Source organism: Furipterus horrens, unplaced genomic scaffold, assembly GCF_987537825.1.
Source record: "Furipterus horrens unplaced genomic scaffold, mFurHor1.1.pri manual_scaffold_17, whole genome shotgun sequence".
Taxonomy (NCBI): domain Eukaryota; kingdom Metazoa; phylum Chordata; class Mammalia; order Chiroptera; family Furipteridae; genus Furipterus; species Furipterus horrens.
In genome coordinates, this window is record NW_028327187.1 from 75,008,324 (window position 1) to 75,026,949 (window position 18,626).

The window sequence follows — 18,626 nt, forward strand, 5'->3', positions numbered from 1 at the left end:
GGTGAAGGGATTAAGAAGTACAAATTGGTAGTTACAAAATAGTCACAAGGATATATGTATAGTATCAGGTGGGTACCGTATCAGGGGAAACATTTTATAAAGTATATAATTATCTAACCACTATGCTGTACAATGGAAATTAATGCAAAGTAATATTGAATATAAACTTTAATTTAAAAAATTATTCAGGTGGTAAATTTGATGTTATGTAAATTTTATTACAATAAAAAATCAGCCCTGGCTGGTGTGGTTCAGTGGATTCAGCACTGGCCTGCAAACCTGAGGGTCACTGGTTTGATGCCCTGCTGGGACACATGCCCGGATTGTGGGCCAGGTTGTGCAAAAGGCAACCAATTTCTCTCAGAACAGTTATCATCAATACATCAACAAACAACCCTGACCAGATGTGGATCAGTGGGTTGGGCGTCATCCCACAGACCGAAAGGTCACTGGTTCAATTCCCAGTTGGGACGCATGCCTGGGTTGCAGGCCAGGTCCCCAGCTGGGGGTGTCCGAGAGGCAACCAATTGATGTATCTCTTGCACATTGATGTTTCTCTCCCTCTCTTTCTCCCTCCATTCCCCTCTTTCTAAAAATAAGAATAAAAAATAAAATCTTTTTAGAAAAATCAAAGTCAAATGTCCATGTGGTCCTTGCGTTGTTGTTGCAGCAGCCACTGACTGCTGACCAAAGCCAGAGCTGAATCAAGGTGACAGACACCCCACAGGGCTCCTAATCATGGTTCTTCCCAGTCTCTTAGGAGTAGTTGGATTGGACAAGTCAGCTATCTTATCTTCCAACCTGGCTAGGTGGCCTCAGCTGGTGGCAGGGAGAGAGACAGGGGCACAGTGGAAGGCCCCTTCTATTTCTCCCGCTGCTCTTCACCCACATTTTCCCCCCATCCTTGTTCTTCATCTCCTTTATGAATGCCCCTCCTCTTTCATCTACCCTTGCCATAGTGCGGGACCTGAGTTTTCATTGGCGCTTGGGAAACACATGTGTGCACCCAGGTGCTGGGTGACTTTCCAGGGCAGTAATCTGCTTTCTGCTAAAACAGGACTTGATCTTCTGTTAACCTTAATCATCAATTAGCACCCTACTCTGCAGATACAGTGACGATCCAGGACTCACTGCCATCCTCACCTCCTCCTACCTCTGCCATTGCCCCTCCCCTTCTTCAGGGTCTTGAGGCAGACCCACAACTGAGCTCAGTGATTAGTGTAATGCTGGACAAGAGCGGGTCTGGCAAGTGGTGAACCACCTCCAGGGCTCAAGCTGGAAGTTTCCCCCAGATGTCCTCATCCTCCTCTGCCAGACCTCCACTGAGATGGCACTTCACATTGTTCTCAAAGGGCTTCCAAATGACATGGCATCCCTATGGCAGGGGCCAGTAAGGACTGGTTATCTCCCTTTAGACAGAAGGGGAACCTGGCCCAAAATGGAGGGGTACCCCCATTGAAAGCCACCCAGTCAGTCCATGGTGATGCTGGGAAGAGGTGGTCCTGTGTCCAGTGCTCAGAACGGACCAGGTAGGGGAGGTGATCTTAGAGGAGGCCCACTTCCAGCTCTCACATTCTTGGATGCTGTGATTCTTTGACCCTGGTAGAGATAGGCAAATACAGCTCCCTGGGACCCAGGAAGAAGGAAAAGTGTGGATTTGGAAGTCACAGTGACTGGGGGTTGAATTCTAGAGATCTGACTTTGTTACATTAAGCTACAGTATGAACCACTTGAACATGCTAAGTTCATGCTATGAACTCCTGCTTTCACTTTTTAGGGTATATACCGAGAAGTGAAATTGCTGGATCATATAATAATTCTATTTTTAATTTTTTTAAGAACTGCCAAACTGTTTTCCACAATGGTTACACCATCACAATCTAAGTTTAGAATATTTCCATTACCTCCAAAGGAAGCCCTGTCCCCATTAGTAGTCATTCCCTATTGCACCTCCCCCACCCCACCCCCCAGCCTCTGGCAACCACTAATCTCCTTTCTATCTCTATGGATTTGCCACTTCTAGACATTTCATATGAATGAAATCATACACAATATGGCCTTTTGTGTCTGGTTTCTTTCACTCAGCATCATGTTTTTGAGGTTTATTCTTGTTGTACCATGGGTCGGAACTGCATTTCTTTAATTATTGATTTATTTATTTTAGAGAGAGAGGAAGGAGGGGAGAGAGAGAAATATCCATTTGTTGTTCCACCTATTTATGTATTCATGGGCTGATTTTTGTATGTGCCCTGACAGGGGCTTGAAACCGCAACCTTGGCATATCAGGATGATGCTTTAACCAACTGAGATACCTGGCCAGAGCCCAGAACTCTATTTCCTGTTATTGCTGAACTCCATTACACGGAGAGCCCACATTTTGTTTATTTATTCACCTGCTGATCCACTTTCGGACTGTTTCTACCTTTTGACCTCTTGTGAAGAGGGCTGCTATGGGCAATCTTGTACAAGTTCTTTTTTTAAAAGATTTTATTTATTTATTTTTAGAGAGACAAAAAGGAAGGGAGAAAGAGAGGGAGAGAAACATGGGTGTGAGAGAGATACATCAATCGGTTGCCTCTCACACACACCCAACCAGGGACCTGGCTCAGAACCCAGCCATGTGCCCTGATAGGAGACCAAACCATGACCTTTTGATTTGCAGGCTGGCACTCAATCCACTCAGCCACACCAATCAGGGCCTATATGAGGTTTTTTCTTTTTTTTGTGTGTGTGTGTGTTTCTGTGTGTGTGTGTACATGTTTTCGGTTCTCTTGGGTAGATACCTACGAGTGGAAGTGCTGGGTGTACTTTCTCTTGCAGATAGAAAAACACAGCTTTCCAGGTGTCCGTGGGCAGTGAACCCAGCTTTCTAGGTTGTCAATGGGCCCCAGCAAGATTGTGGCCAGGATTCTTTCCTTCAGTTCCATGCAGAACCCCTAGCCTGGCACCTGGCACGTGGCAGACATTGACCACTGCTAAGATCCATTCTTGCTATGGATGGCCCAGCTGAGGCTCCACAAAGCTCCAGCCCTCAGCTTGGCAGCCAAGGCTTCCCCTCCACCTGCAGGAGTAACCGTATCACCAGGAGCTTTAGCATGGAGTGCTGAACAGCCATGGCACTGAGAAAGGGGAAATTAGGCCATGAGCCCATGTCTTGGCTTTACTGAGCTTAAGGCCAACCCAGAGGAGACAGCTGAAGGTAGCTGGATTTCAGGACCGAGTAGAGAGGAGCTGGTGGAAGCCTCGAGAATAGATGTGCTCCCTAAGGGGAGCCTGTGGAGGGGGCCAGGGGTCCTCAGTTAGAAACAGGTAAGGCTGAAGAACTGGGCAATTAGCAGGTAATTGGTGCCCCTGCCAAGCGCAGGCTCAGCAGCAACCAGACTCCAGTGGCCAAAGAGGGAAAGAAGAGATAGCCCATCTGGAACACACTGTTGAGAGGTTTACTTAAATTTTTAAATTTTATTTATTGATTTTGAGAGAGAGAGAGACATACTTTCACCTATTTATGGATTCAGTGGTTCCTTCTTGTATGTGCCCTGACCGGAGATCAAACCTTCAAGCTTGGCGTATTAGGGATGATGCTCTAACCAACTGAGCTACCCAACCAATATTGAGAGGTTTTCTTTTGAAGGCAAGTGTAGAAGGAAGCTGTAGTCAGGGGCAATCCAAGGAAAGGTCGTGAACTCAGGGGAGGGAGACTTGAGCAGGTGGGGTCTGAGTGTCTGTGAACACCTTCAGATGCCTAGATGAGCACCCTGGTAACTAAAAGAGCTACAGTTCATGGCGAGCAAGATGAAAGCAAGATGCCCAGTGGAGTCTCCCTACTCCCCAGGTCTTCTCCTCCCTTCCTGGGAGAGGAGCCCCCGCCAGTGCAACTTGCACCCATATGGGGCCAGTGAGATGGCCTGATGCTCACGGAGGCTCCATTTCCAGGCCTCAGCCTTGCAGAGCCTCCTGGCACACCCCACCTCCCAGGGCTCTGGGGCAAACCAGATGGGAAAGGTAGATTAGAGCTTTAGGCTGCTCCCCAAATCTGAAAATTCTGACCCTTGGGCCAGCCTGACCTAAGAGCAGGTGCTGGACAGTAGAAGGGAACAAACGACAAATAAACAAGAATAAGGGTCCATGCAGCTCCTGCAGCCACCTTGGAAAGCCAGGGGCTCTAAGTTTGGTTCCAAGTAAATCTCTCTGAGCTGCCCTCATGGGCTCTCCTAAGGAGTCAGGAGGCAAGGGGTGGGGGAGGAGGAGGTCTAAGTCCGGGGTCCAATTAAGAGATCAGATGGTGAAGGGTTTGAGGGCTTTTAAGGTGAGGAGGCCCAGGCTGATCCTGCAGGCTTGTATAAAGCACTGTAACCCCAGACAGTGCCAGGGCTGGTGGGCATCAGGGACAGGGCTTTCTGGAGCCATGGCCCAGTGGTGGGGCCCCCAAAGGCTTGCAGGCAGGCAGCTGCAGTCCAGCTTTGAGGACAGCACCCAGGCGAGCATCTTCATCTACACCAACAGCAACGCCACTAGAGGTGAGAGAGCAGCTGCCATGGAGGCTTGGTTACGATGGCTGAAACAACCCCCTGTGACACCAGACCCAAGTGGCCACATGGGGGGCCATTGGCCACCCATCCCACCCATTATCAGCAGCTGAAAAGGCCTTCTCCCTTAGCTTTTATGATTACATGAGTGGGGGGTTCCTTCTGAACAGAAAAAGACATCAGAATATCAAATATGCATTTTAAAACCATGTAGGCTTCCCAGACCCTTTGAGAATCCCTGTCTCCTGAATGTTCATTACTCTTTTCTGTGATCCCATACTGCTAATGAGCACTCATTATATTCAGGTCTAGGGGAGGACCCAGGTCTGACTCATCTTTGCATATTCTGAAGCCAAAAGGAGGCAAAAACTCCAGGAGCAGGAGGCCTGAGGGAGAAAGTGAGTGACTTCTAGAACCTTAGAGTCAGAAGAGACTGTATTGGTCATCTTGTCTAACTCAGTGCCGTGCGGCCCGCAGCATATTCTGGGGGGAAGAAGCTTGTTCTACTCCCAGGATCGCTCTTCCACTTAGAGCTGGCCCATGTCGAGAGAGGGCTTAGGTCCCCAAGGAATTGAAAACTCTGTCAAGGCAGCTGAGTTCTGCCCCGGGAGTGGCCCAGTCAAAAAGCTTTGCATGTAAGCCCTTCAAAGAGCTGAGGACAGTAGTGATCCCCAGCTCTGGAGCCCTCCCCAGGTCCCTCCTCCAAACTAAAGACCATCGGTTACTTCAAGAATGTTTCACATGCCTTGGTTTCTTGATGGCCAGGGCAGTGATCAGCAGCAGGGTTCCCCAGGCCAAACTGGTTGAGAACCCTGAAGTTGGCATCGACCTGATTGATTGAGCCCCAGAATACCCTTGATGGAGAAGGAACAATGCTGTCCTTGGTGGCCCTTGGGGCTTCACCAATGTCCAAGATTCCTTTTTGTAATTTTTTTTCAAAAATTGAAGTATCTACTGAAGTAGAGAGAAAATATAGTGAACCACTGGGTATTAATCATTTGTCTTATTTCATCTGTAACTCTCTCCACTAACCCTTCCTCCTGGTTTCTGGAAGCAGATCCAAGACATCACACCATTTCCTCTATAAATCTTCAGTACGCACCTCTAAGAGGAAAGAACTCTTTAGAAAACATAACCACAATGCCATTATCACACCAAGAAGGTAACACTGCCTTGATATCATCAATTCTCAGTCAGCATCTAAACATTTTTTGTTTGCCTGAATCAGGGCTCAAGTAAGGCCTTTATGTTCCTATTGATCAATATGCCTTTTCACCCTTTTTGGATTTGGAGATTCCCCCTGGACCTCTTTGCAATTTATTTGTCAAAGAAAACAAGTCTCTGGACTCACTCACTTAAGACTTTGCCGATGTCTTCCCACATGTGGCTTCCCATGCCCCTCCCACGTCGTTCATCAGGATGTTTTTGTAAACTGGCAGTTGATTTGAAGGTCTGTTGAGAGGCAGGCTGGGTTTGTTGGGTATCCTGGCAAGACCGCTCCACTAGCAGTGTCATTTTTTCCCGGGTGTTGGCAGCTGCTGAAGCCCAATGCCCGGACCCATTAAATCACTGGGGAATGCAAAAACAGCATTCTGTCTTCATTTGTTAGCTGGACTACTTAGATAAAGAGAAACATGCCCTCATCTGTCATTGTGTTCTCCTGGGATGGGGGGTGTATTGTGTATGGGAAAGGCAGGAGAAATGCTTGATTCTTCCCTTTTACCTCTCCCATTTCAAAATAATGACTTGATTTCCCAGTGGAGCCAATTGGGTTTGACCTCTTTATCGCCTTTCTCTTCCACCAAGAATCGTGTTCTCAAGAGCTTTGGGTAGAATCAGAATTAGAATATCATTTAATTAATTGTTTGCGTTATCCCCAACATACAATGGTCTCAGAGTATGACACCAGCATAACTGCCAACAACATGATTACCAAAAATGTAACATTTGGACATTTTATCTTTAGGATAACATTTTATCTTTAGGATATATGCCACTAGGTTCACATAGTCAAACTATTACCTTTTAAAGTCCCTTAGAATAGTCGTTCTGTATGTGATTATGCTACTGAGTGGCTATGCATTTAGGTCCATTTGTTTCACTTTTTCTTTTTTTAATTTTCAAGGATTGCTCTTTAAAATTGAATGTTGTTTTATAATTAGGTAATAAAATACTTATAGGTTTCCAAATTAAAATCTAGAAAACAAGGTATATTTGAAGGAATCTTGCTTCTCTGACTGCCCCACACCTGATTCCCTCCCTCCTGTATTTTTCCTCCACTTATTTTTTTAAAGTTTTGATTTATTTATTGTTTTTCTATTACAGTTGTCCCACTTTTCCCCCATCTGTATTTTTTTAGAATACCTTTGTCAGAGCATTGAGTGTGATACCGTTCTCATGCTCATTTCTCCATGAAATGAGTCCCACCAGAGGTTTCAGGAGAGAGGACAGGCTGGGACACCTGCACTGCTAGAGGCCCCTCCTCTCTGGCCTCCCAGATTTAGAGTTCCCCTGTCCCCCTACCGCTATGCACGGCTCCTGTCCCTGCCCTGTCCCTCTTGTCCCTGCCCTGCCCAATCTGGACTCCATGGGTTATTTAGGAAGGACACTTAGGCTGCCTCATTTTGAAACTGCTTCTGCCCCTTGCATTTGCCTGCAAGCTGGAGTGTTCCAAACACCTCACAGTTCCAGCTGCTATTTTTACACTAAACCTCTGTACTTTTGAGGTAACTCCAACACATGCTAGAACATAATAGAGTCGCATCATTGTAGTCCCAAGGGGCCAAGTTGACTCTTAGCTGGTGAATCTGGAAAGGTTCCCGAAGCCAAGGGGAATTTATATATATATTGATTATGCTATTACAGTTATCCCAATTTCTTTTCCCTCTGCTCCCCTCCACCCAGTGACCCCTCTCCCTTCAGTTGTTCTTCCCCCCACTTAGTCCATGACCATTGGTTGTGCATATTGGTGTGAGAAGATGTATTCTCAACATCTTCCTGTCTATTCCGCTCCCTCCTACTATGCTTCTTAATTCCTGCACCACTGCACCATCTCCCTCCCTTTCCCCCCTTCCCCCTTCCCGCTGACCTCCCCCCAGTATGTTCCCCATACTTATAATTCTTTTTCCACTCTCGTTGTCTACTTAGTTTGCCTTTGTTTCAATTCCCTAGCTTCTGTTGTTGGTTGTTGTGATACAGTTTTCATTTTAATGTTCATAGTTTTGATCCTCCTTCTTCTAAACTACTCTCTTTAACATCTCATATAACAGTGGCTTGGATCTGATGAACTCCTTCAGTTTTACTTTGTCCTGGAAGCACTTTCTTTGCCCTTCTATTCTGAATGACAGCTTCACTGGATAGAGTAATCATGGCTGTAGGTTTTTGCTTTTCATTACTTTGAATATTTCTTGCCAGTCCCTTCTTGCCTGCAGAATCTCCTTTGAGAAATCAGCTGATAGTCTAATTGGGACCCCTTTGTACATAATTCTCTTCTCTCTTGCTGCTTTTAAGATTCTCTCTTTATCTTTAATTTTTGACATTTTGATTATAATGTGTCTTGGTGTGGTTCTTGCTGGGTCCAGTTTATTTGGAACTCTCTGTGCTTCCTGGACCTATAAGTCTATTTCCTTCCCCAAGTTAGGGAAGTTCTGCTTCATTATTTTTTTTACATAATTTTTCAATTTCTAGTTTTCTTCTTCACCTTCTGGCAACCCTATAATTTGTATGTTGGCCCGCTTATAGCTGTCCGATAGGTTTCTGAGCCTCTCCTCATTTTCCTCACTTTTTGTTTCCTCTTTCTGCACTGGTTGACTGTTTGTTCCTTCCCTATGTTCCAATTTGTTGATTTAGTCACTGGTTTTCCTTCCCTCACCACTTGTTTTGTATGTGTTTTCATTCATTTTAGCAGGATTAGCCTTCATTCCTTCCCCATCTTGATTAAGACCCACTGTTAGTTCTTTAAGCTGTCTTATAACTATAGCTCTGAACTGAGCTTCGGAAAGATTATCTATCTGTTGGTCTGTTAAATCATGTATTTGCTTTTTGGTCAGCTGCATGATTGGGATCTCTATCATGATCCCTGCCATCCTGACAGTTTTTGTTTACCCTCCCTTCTTGGGCGGGGCTGTCATGCCTCCTACGCTATAGGGAGCAGAGCACCGTGCACTCATCACAACCGGGTGACCCTTCTCACCAGGCTGTGGTGTTTTCTGCGGGGGTGGGGGTCCAAGATGGATTCCTGCCATTCACTCTCCGCTGAGAGACCCGGAGCCTCCTCCTCCGTCCCCACACCTTCTGGACCTCACAGTCTGAGGCAATGGAGGTCTGCCTTCCCCAGCATTGAAATCACGAGCTGATAGGTTTGGTCTGCAGCTAGGGGTGCTCCCAGGTGCTTCTTGCCTCCCCTTAAATATGGGTGTCTGTGCTTACCACAGTTCTGCCGCCCATTGCTGCAGCTGCTACCGCCAACACAGCTTGATCTCTCCGCTCCAGCCTCACCCCTCCTACCCATCCAGACAAGCACCACTTGTTTGTAACTTCATACGTTGGACTTCCGTGTAGCTTTATTTTCTGGAACTTCTGGTTATTTCTGGTTTTGCAGTAGTTGTAGTCCTTCTCAGTTGTGGAGGGAGATGGAGCGTGTCAGTCTAGGCCCCCATCTTGGCCAGAAGTCTAGCCAAGGGGACTTTATGGTATGGAAAGTAAGAGGACCCAGTTGCAGGGGAGAGTGTGAGCGAAGATTCAACAGAAAGACATGAAGTACGCAAGGAAAACAGTGCAGAGGTGTAGGGGGTTCAGGGGAGCAGAAGCCTCTCAATGGCACTACAGGGGGCTGGCCCAGCACACTCAATGGTGAACCAGAGGAGGCAGAGCTATTCATCAGAGATGATGAGGAGTTTCAGTTTGTTAAGTTCAAAGATGCACATGCATCTGTCCGCCCAGCTATGTCCTCTGGCCTGAGAGACAGAAAACAGGGCAGGTTGTTTGCAAATGGGCAAAGCTAGAGGGAAAGAACCAGTTGCAAATATGGCAAGCAGGAGAGTGGGAACGTTGAGGGGAGGTTTGGGCAGGGCGTGGAGGGGAGAGATGGGTATAGCTGTACAGGTGGGTGACACTGCTATCTACTCTGTACCTATTGCCTCCAGGCCCCTTTGAAGGCCCCAATTACCATATTGCTCCCAGATGGGTGTACCACCTCACCAGTGCCTGGATGATCTTTGTGGTTGTTGCATCTGTCTTCACTAATGGGCTTGTACTGGTGGCCACCATGAGGTTCAAGAAGCTGCGCCATCCTCTGAACTGGATCCTGGTGAACTTGGCAGTTGCTGATCTGGCAGAGACCATCATCGCTAGCACCATCAGTGTTGTGAACCAGATCTATGGCTACTTTGTGCTGGGCCACCCTCTGTGCATCTTGGAGGGCTACACTGTCTCCCTATGTGGTAAGCCAGCCGAAGGCCCAGGCTCAGAAGAGACCCAGCCTTTTATATGTAAATGAAACACTCACATGGCAAACCCCCCCAGGTGTGCCTGAAATGCACATATTTCATTGGAGACAGGCCTACAGGGAAAACTGGGCCAAGGTCATCATTTAGGTGAGGGGGTGGGGCTGTGCAGTCCAACACACCGTGAGTGCCTACTCTGAGATACGTTCTGCCTGGAACCAGCCAGTTTGGAGCCATTCAGCTGGCATGTGTGGAGACAGATATAGAACCACGTGACCCCAGAACAATGTGCAAGGGGAGGGTCTGGTCACCCCGAACAGAGTTCCCACCCAAATCAGGGACGTGTTCCCTTTTAGCTCACCTGTGTTGGTTTTTTTCCAGGGAAACAATTTATCATGTGTGCATTTGCAAACATTCCCTTTTCCCTTCCCCATCACTAACATCTCTGTGGGCCGCAGCTCTATCCAGGTCAACATTGACTGAGAAGTACCCGTGTGCTGGGCTTTATGCTGGCACCAGGCATATAGGATGCTGCACACAGCGTCCCAGCCCCAAGGTGTTCCCAAGTCTTGGCCAGAGGGGATCCTACCTCAAATAGTAACTACACAGTGCCAACAGTCCTCTAAAAGGACTGTATCGTGGAAGAGTTGAATCTTGAGTCAGCAGAACAAGAAGCGGGCTGGGGCAAGGTGGCCAAGGAAAGCAGGGCTCAGTCAGTGGTTGGGTGGGCAGACAACTGGTGAGCAACTGCTGAGATGACAAGACATGGTCAAGCTTGGGATGGCATGCTCTGATGCAGGGACTTTATTTTGGGAAGAGAGGACTGGAAGGGGATACCCAGGAAGAGGCTGGAAGATAGAAGGGAGTCTGAGTAAGGGAGCCAAAGCCACATTAACAGGAATGTCGAGGAAGCTAGAGCAGAAGTTGAATCTGCCACATGTTGGGCACTTGGTGAGATGAGGTGGTTGCTGTGAGGCCAAGTTTCTTTCTTAGGGCTCAATGAGGAAGAGGAGGATAGGCAGGCCTAGGTTCCTTCCAGTAGCCCTTGTACCACGCCCCTGTGAGAGAACGGAAGGCTGCAGGTTTACATTCTTGGAGTCAACTCGAGACTACAGGAGCCCAAGGGCCTCAGCACTCAGCACACACAGACTGTCTTCAGGCCCCTGACTGTCAAACCAGCTGAAGCATGCATCTGCTGTCCCATTTTTAAACTTTCCCAGGGCTACCTGGTCAAAACCAACCTGGATTCTTAGTTTCCACATACAACATGAACTTGTCTCATTGGCGCCTAAACTGATCTCCAATTTGGATTCTGAGGAGGTGAACAATAGAAAGAGAAAGAGACACTAAGATAGGAGGGACTTGGGAAGGGGGTAGCCTGGCCTCAGATTTGAATTACTAGTGGTGTGAACTCAACTGAATTACTTTAATTACTTTGCTCTGCCTCCATTTTTCCATCTGTAAAATCAGGGAAGGAAGGTGGCTTGTTAAATGAACACATTGAACCCTCCCACAACCTTATGAGGTAGGTGCTAACATGATGCCAGCACTTCCGAACCAGTTTCAGTGCCACAGCCACTCCCTGGCCCTCAGAGGAAACATTGGACCCCTTCTCAGAAGAATGTTTGCAAATGTACACACAATCCATAGGATTGCAAAGGATTACAGTGATATTGAAATAGTTATCAAAGTATTAAACAGTGATTATCAACACAGTTCTTCATTTAAAATATTAGTATTAAAATTATAATAATAAATTTAATTATATTATAATTAAATAAATAGTATTAAAAGTACTTTTAGAAGAATTAGTGACATTCTTTTAAAAAAAATTTTATTGATTTATTTTCTTAGAAAAGGTAAGGGAGGGAGAAAAGGAGAGAAACATGGATGTGTGAGAGAAACATCGATCAGTTGCCTCTCACACGCCCCCAACCAGAGACCTGGCCCACGACCCAGGCATGTGCCCTGATTGGGAACCGAACTGGTGACCTTTCAGTTTGTAGGACAATGCCTAACCCACTGAGCCACACCAGTCAGGGCAGTGACATTATTCTTCATAAAAGTATCAAATAACTGGACCTGGCCAGTAATGAACATAGTGATATTGGAAATGTCTGCCACTTCTGTAAAGTGACCAACTCACAGGCACTGCTAGTGCTGCCACACTCACAATGGAAGGAAATGCCAGTGTCCATTAAAGGTTAGTAAAAATAAAGATGTCATTTTTCCCATCCCAGTTCATGGACCCCTGAATTCTGTGCACAGACCTCTGGGGTCTAAGCAAGACAAGAGACATTGTCTCCACCTGCCAAACAGAAGAAGGTGTTGGCATATCGGGGGGAGGGTTCCCAAGGCCTAAGGAAACGTGTGCATGCTGGCGGGAGAGGCACAGCTGTTGGCTGGGACAATAGCATATCAGTGGGTCATGCTGGTGTGTACAGGGCCATTGGGGGTTACTTCAATGTCATCAGAGGAAAGGCTGGTGACCAAGTAAAAGAAGGAGGGAAAGCAAGGTGGACCAAGAGGCCGAATCAGAGGGGGCAAAGAGAGGCCCAGTGGGGAAAAATGGGAAAGCAGATGTTAGAAAAATAAATGACCAAGAGACCCAGTACCCCCTGGATCTGAAAACACTCTTTGGAGAATGAAGTTTTGCAGGTATTTGGGGAGTGCCTCTTCATTTGGAAAACTGGTCCATGTGGAAGAAGTGATATAAGAGGTTCAAAGCCGTCATCTGTCTGCTCTCCCCTGCAGGGATCACAGGTCTCTGGTCCCTGGCCATCATTTCCTGGGAGAGGTGGCTGGTGGTCTGCAAGCCTTTTGGCAATGTGAGATTTGATGCCAAGCTGGCCATCGCAGGCATCGCCTTCTCCTGGGTCTGGGCTGCTGTGTGGACAGCCCCACCCATCTTTGGTTGGAGCAGGTAAGGATGCCAGGGTGCCAGGAAGGCAGCTTGTTAGGACAGAGAGGGGAGGGTCAGACTCGTGATTCCCTTTGTGACCTTGGAGCAAATAGCTTTCTGTCTCTGTGTCTCCCCGGCCCCGCAAGTGAGAATGGACCCAACTCTCCCTGAGACCCTTCGAGGGTTGTGTCTATGAATGCATGAATCTAGCTGGCTGCAACATGGAGGTAGGCCCCATGGTCTCCAAGTGAGCCTATACTTGCATGATAATGCCTAATGACCCACCAAACTCATGCTTATCATATAGTTTATCCTAGCCAGCCTCTGGAAAGGTCTGTTTCTCCCAGGTGTGAGCTGCTTACAGGAACACATGAAGAAATGCCTACAACTTCAGGCCACGGGCTGATCTAGTTGACCCCACAAAAATGATTCATGTATTCACAGGTGTTCTTAAAAGGCAAGAGAGTGCCTTACCCCCTCCCCTTTGTAGGAAGGGGATGTAATCAAGGGGATGACAGTGTGCTGAAACCAGATAGTGGCAATGGATATGCTAAATGCCACTTAACTTCACTTCAAAAATGGTCAATTCATGTAATGTGAATTTCACCTCAATAAAAAAAAAAAAAAATTCAACAACCCTACCCAAGTTAGTGGCATGCCTGGGCTAGGGGCTCCCAGGTTGCCTTGCCTGCATTGAGACAAGCTGCTGGCCCTTCTATCCAGGTACTGGCCCCATGGCCTGAAGACTTCATGTGGCCCGGACGTGTTCAGCGGTAGCTGGTACCCTGGGGTGCAATCATACATGATTGTCCTCATGACCACATGCTGCATCATCCCACTCAGTGTCATCATGCTCTGCTACCTCCAAGTGTGGCTGGCCATCCGAGCTGTAAGCCCCCGTGCACTCCTGGCTTCACCCCTGGCTGGTAGGAACATGAAGGCCAGGGAGGGATGTCTTGGCAGAAACAGAGGGTCACTCAGTCTGCTTTCCTGCCCCCAAACCAGATGTGAATCTGGTGATTTCTTTGGGACTGCAGGTACAACCCTGGTTCCCTCGTCCTTATCCTTATAGAATGGAAAGGGATTGCCCCCACTCCCCAGTGGAGGGGCCCAATAAAGAAGCAGAGCAACATTCCTTCTGACCGAGGACGGTTCCAGGGGTAGCCTGATACTCAAGTGAAACCTGAAAATCAAAGTGTTTTCAAAAGGCTGCCACCAGAGGGCCCTTGTCCCCTTCACTGGGCTGTTGGGGACAGGCTAAAGAGTGGATTCACAGGTGCTATCTGCCCCCCTAGGCCCACTCTCCACCCTCCTCCTCTCTGAGAAGCTGATCCTGTCTACAGCCATGCTCCCACTTCCCTGCGTAAGCTGGGCTACCACTGGGAAGCCCTTGCAGGACATCAGAGCAAAACAGGAGTGAGATAGGGTCCTGGGGTGCTGAGAGCTCTGTGCTCCCTTTGTGGTCTACTGAACACTATAAAGTTGTCCCTTTATCAGTTATTTAAGCCACAATTAGCCTGATCTGGATGTGCCATCTGCTCTTGTTGGGATCCTGCTTGGCACAGGTGGTAGAGGCTCTTTGGGGTGACGCCTTTCCTATATGAAGCTGCTTGTGCCCACAATCGGATTAGCATGTGCTCATAAGTTCTCTCTAGAGTGGAGGCCATGGGCTCAAGATAAGCTCCCCTTATCTCATTACCTTCAGTCTGTGATTTCCCCCCCTATCTCTCCCCCACCCTATTGGTGGTCAGGGATCAGAACCAATTTAGCTGGCTCCCACAGGTGTCCAGCCATGGCTTAGGCCACATTAGGTCCAAGCTGTGGAACCCAGGCTCCAGAACGTGTTGCCTGTCCTCACAGTTTCCCCTCATGCCCACTCAGCTGCCTGCCGTCAGTCCCTGCCCATAGCAGGGAGTGGACAGCCCCTGTGCCTTCTCCTGCCCAACCCTTCAGACCTGAGCACAGGAGGGGGCATGCTGATAAGGGACCATGTGAGGCCTTATAAGAACAGCTCCCTTAGCTCATTCCTCCTCAAACTCCTAATGGGAGCCAGCTCAGGGCCCTCTCAGCCAGGTTTAGCTGTGTGCTAACTCAAAGCCTGTACAACTCTGGCATGAGACCACCCCAGGCCAGATATGTACTCACTCAGATAGGAGCTGGCTGCTGGCTGGCCAAGGTGCTGTAGCAGGTGGGCCCATCTCCTTCTCCCCATGGCTCCCCAACTTCCCATGACTCCCAACTCCTTGAGTTGCCCATCACTCACTGCCTCTCAGACTTGCTGCCCAAGCAATAGGAACATGGAGTCCCTTAAGATTCAGAGCCCTGAGGGACTCTCCCATTCACTGTCCCTTGGCACTACTCTCTGTCTCTGTCAGGTGGCAAAGCAGCAAAAAGAATCCGAGTCCACCCAGAAGGCAGAAAAGGAGGTGACACGCATGGTGGTGGTGATGATCCTGGCATACTGCCTCTGCTGGGGGCCCTACACATTCTTTGCATGTTTTGCTGCTGCCCACCCCGGCTATGCCTTCCACCCTCTGGTGGCTGCCCTGCCGGCCTACTTTGCCAAAAGTGCCACTATCTACAACCCCATTATCTATGTCTTTATGAATCGGCAGGTAAGTCAGCAGAGCAAACTAGAAATAGACCCTGGAAGAGCCCCATAATAGCTTCCATGTGGAATCTTGTCTGGCCTCCAGGACAATGACCTAAGAAGTCTCAGCACTTGACCCAACCCCAGGCAGCCCTCCCTCTGGATCCTTTTTTGGTCTCTGCCTGAGGGTGGGCATATCCTGAATTGCCTGTGTACTGCCGAGCTTCTCCTTTCTGTTGGCCTCTGGACTAGCCTAGATATCAAACACCAAAGGACTGCCTGAACATGGCCACATTTACCCTAGGTATTCATTTCTTGCCATTATTGGCACAACTTTTCTTTCAACCTTCATCTTTCCATCTTCAAACCCTAACTCTGCCCAGGACATAAATGAGGACCTCCCTGGCTGCACTGACCTGTGGCCTTCATGGCATTATAGATTAGTTCAGGGGGGATATACTGTGGTCCTGCCCAAAGTCTTGCCAGATGGCAGCCAGCATGGGCTGGTATATTGGGCCTCCACAGCAAACTGCCCATGACTCCTAGACTTCTTGGTATATTAGAGGTGACTATTGAGGCTCATCATATTCCAAGTGTAATTGCCATATTCTTCCTTGAATCCATCACATTCACTTCATTAAGGTGCATCTGTGATGTGATTTGATGGTGACCACAAAGGTCTGTGGTCAGAAATACTACCCCCTTAGGGACCTCCTATTTCACCAGATCCAGACTATTCCTTCCAATGGCTCTTCTCTGCTCCTCCATTTTACAGTTGCCCCATGGCTCTGCCCTCTCCTGCCTGGCTCTGACTCTGCTGAGTTCCTTAAGCACATGTTCTTTTGGTAATGTTTAAATATTCAGTAGTACCAGTACCACAGTTGATTCCCCAGAATTCCATTCCTGGCATCTCAATACCCAGAATATAGTTCTATCCCTGATCCCTGTTTCCTCTCTTTCACATGGATCTCTTTTTAGATCCTGCTTTTGTTTGTGGAATCCTACACTAGCTTGCCAAATACTGTCTTTGCTTGTGTCTTTCTTTTCTCCCCCTCCTTGACAGATATCTGCACTTCTGGACCTCTCCAGGCTCTCAAACTTTTCTTTCACACTTTTCACATTGTTATGCCTTCCTGTTGCATTCTGAGAGAACTTTTTGGAATGGAAATCCATGAGGACATCCCTGCTGATGCCCTTAGGACACAGTTTGGCACAGAATGGGTGCTCAGTAGGTAGATGTTAAGTTAATGTGTCAGATGAATTCCTTAGCCTCATCTGCCAGCTCTTCAGCTGAGTTGATTCTGCTGTTCAGCCCATTTCTTCAGTTATCGATTTCAACAGTTATGTTTTTTTAAAGATATTATTTATTTAATTTTATAGGGGAAGGGAGGGTGAAAGAGAGGGAGAGAAACTGATGTGATTGCCTCTCGCATGCCCCCAGCTGGGGACCTGGCCAACAACCCAGGCATGTGCCCTGACCAGGAATCAAACCAGTGACGTTTCGGTTCGCAGGCCAGCACTCAATCCACTGAGCTACACCAGCCAGGGTTCAACAATAATGTTTTTTATTTTTGAGAGTTTTGATTTTGGAGGGAGCTGCAGGTAGTCAAGAATAAGGCCTGGAATACATAGGAAACACATTTGGTCTGCATTCTCAAAGCATTGTGGTTTGCTCAGTGATGATCTGAGACGTAATTTGAGAAATGAATATGGCCCAGATCTCTTTAGGGGTCAAACAGCAAAGAACAGGTCCCTTCTGGTGCCAGAAGACTCTCTTGGCTAAAGAGATGAGGTGGTGGCTAAACTATTGTCTACCTAGTCCTCACCTGGCCTCAAAATTGATGGAATAGAAACAAGATGACAATCATGTTTCTTTTCACTAAAATGCCTCTTCCCAGACATTCTGAAGACAGGTCACTCTATGCATGAGCCCCTTAGATGGCATCATCTTTGGTCACTGTATGAGTTCCCTGGTGGGTGCCATAACAAACTGCTTTAATATATTGTCTCCCAGTTCTGGAGGCCAGAAGTCTGAGATCATGGTGTCAGCAGGGTTGGTTCCTTCTAAGTGCTCTGGGGGAGAATCTCTTCCATACCCCCATCTTAGCTTCTGGTGGATACTTGCTGTTCCTTGGTTTGTAGATGAGTCACCCAGACCTCTGCTTTCACTTTCACATGGACTTTTTCCCTCTGTGCCTGTGTGTCTGTGTCCAAATGTCCTTCTACTTATGAGAACACCAGTCATTAGCTCAGGGTCCACTCTACTCTAGCATGACCTCATGGTAAAGTATATCTTAATCATATCTGCAAAGACTATTTCCAAATAAGGTCACATTCACAGACCCCAAGTGTTAGGATTTGAACATGTCTTTTGGCGGGGTATAATATAACCCACAATAGTCACTATCACCTGCTAAATGAGGTGACTTAGATAACCAAATAGTCAGAAAATGACCATCTCTACATGCAAGAAACAACCCGAGTCTTCCTCCATTCACTTAGTAGGGTTTTGAATGGTAGAAGAGAAGGTGTTGAAAGTCATCCACATGAAAAAGAATACTTTCCTCCAAATGCCCTAAGCATTACCTTTAGCATAGCACACCAACCCTTCCTGCTTTGCTGAATAACATTTTCTGTCCTGCCAGTTTCGAAACTGCATCCTGCAGCTCTTTGGGAAGAAAGTGGATGATAGCTCTGAACTCTCCAGCACCTCCAAGACAGAGGCCTCATCTGTCTCTTCGGTGTCACCTGCATGAGTCTCTTCCAGCCCCAACAACAAAAAGATCTGCCTCCTACCAGAAAACGTAACCCCTGTCCCACTCACTGGGGCTTTGGCCACCACCCCACCATCCCCTCTTTTCCATTCCTGTGAAATTAATGTAGTTTCTCTTTGCCGAAAACAACAAAGTCACAGAGGGGAGCACCTGAGCCTCTGAGTATTCAGTCACTGGGTCACAAGAGGGCATGAAGGGGTTAGAGAGGAGAGCAGTACTGCACTTCAGAGACTTTAATCTTTTCCAAATCTCATGTCTGCAGATGGTATGGGAGGATGTGAGAAAGGGAACTGTGAGGTGGGTGGACATCCACATACCTCTCATGGTGCTGATAAAATCCAAAAGAGAGAACTAAGAAGTGGCTGTTAGGGGAGGGCTGGCTGGATGCCC

At 47.6% G+C, this 18,626-nt stretch overlaps 1 protein-coding gene across 1 annotated transcript; it reads left to right on the forward strand.

Annotated features, from left to right (window-relative positions):
• The first annotated feature begins 4,405 nt into the window (after nt 1-4,405).
• On the forward strand, nt 4,406-18,218 carry LOC149991253 (long-wave-sensitive opsin 1). Its single transcript, XM_090264585.1, has 6 exons — nt 4,406-4,517; nt 9,671-9,967; nt 12,725-12,893; nt 13,596-13,761; nt 15,248-15,487; nt 18,108-18,218. The coding sequence occupies exons 1-6, from the start codon at nt 4,406-4,408 to the stop codon at nt 18,216-18,218; spliced, it is 1,095 nt and encodes a 364-aa protein (XP_090120711.1).
• Nucleotides 18,219-18,626: the final 408 nt, after the last annotated feature.

Bases quoted from the DNA above. Each gene is read 5' to 3' on its own strand.
- LOC149991253 (XM_090264585.1), top strand. From the start codon at position 4,406: ATGGCCCAGTGGTGGGGCCCCCAAAGGCTTGCAGGCAGGCAGCTGCAG. The intron at 9,968-12,724 runs GTAAGCCAGCCG...TCTCCCCTGCAG, and splicing joins CTACACTGTCTCCCTATGTG to GGATCACAGGTCTCTGGTCC. The intron at 12,894-13,595 runs GTAAGGATGCCA...CCTTCTATCCAG, and splicing joins CCCATCTTTGGTTGGAGCAG to GTACTGGCCCCATGGCCTGA.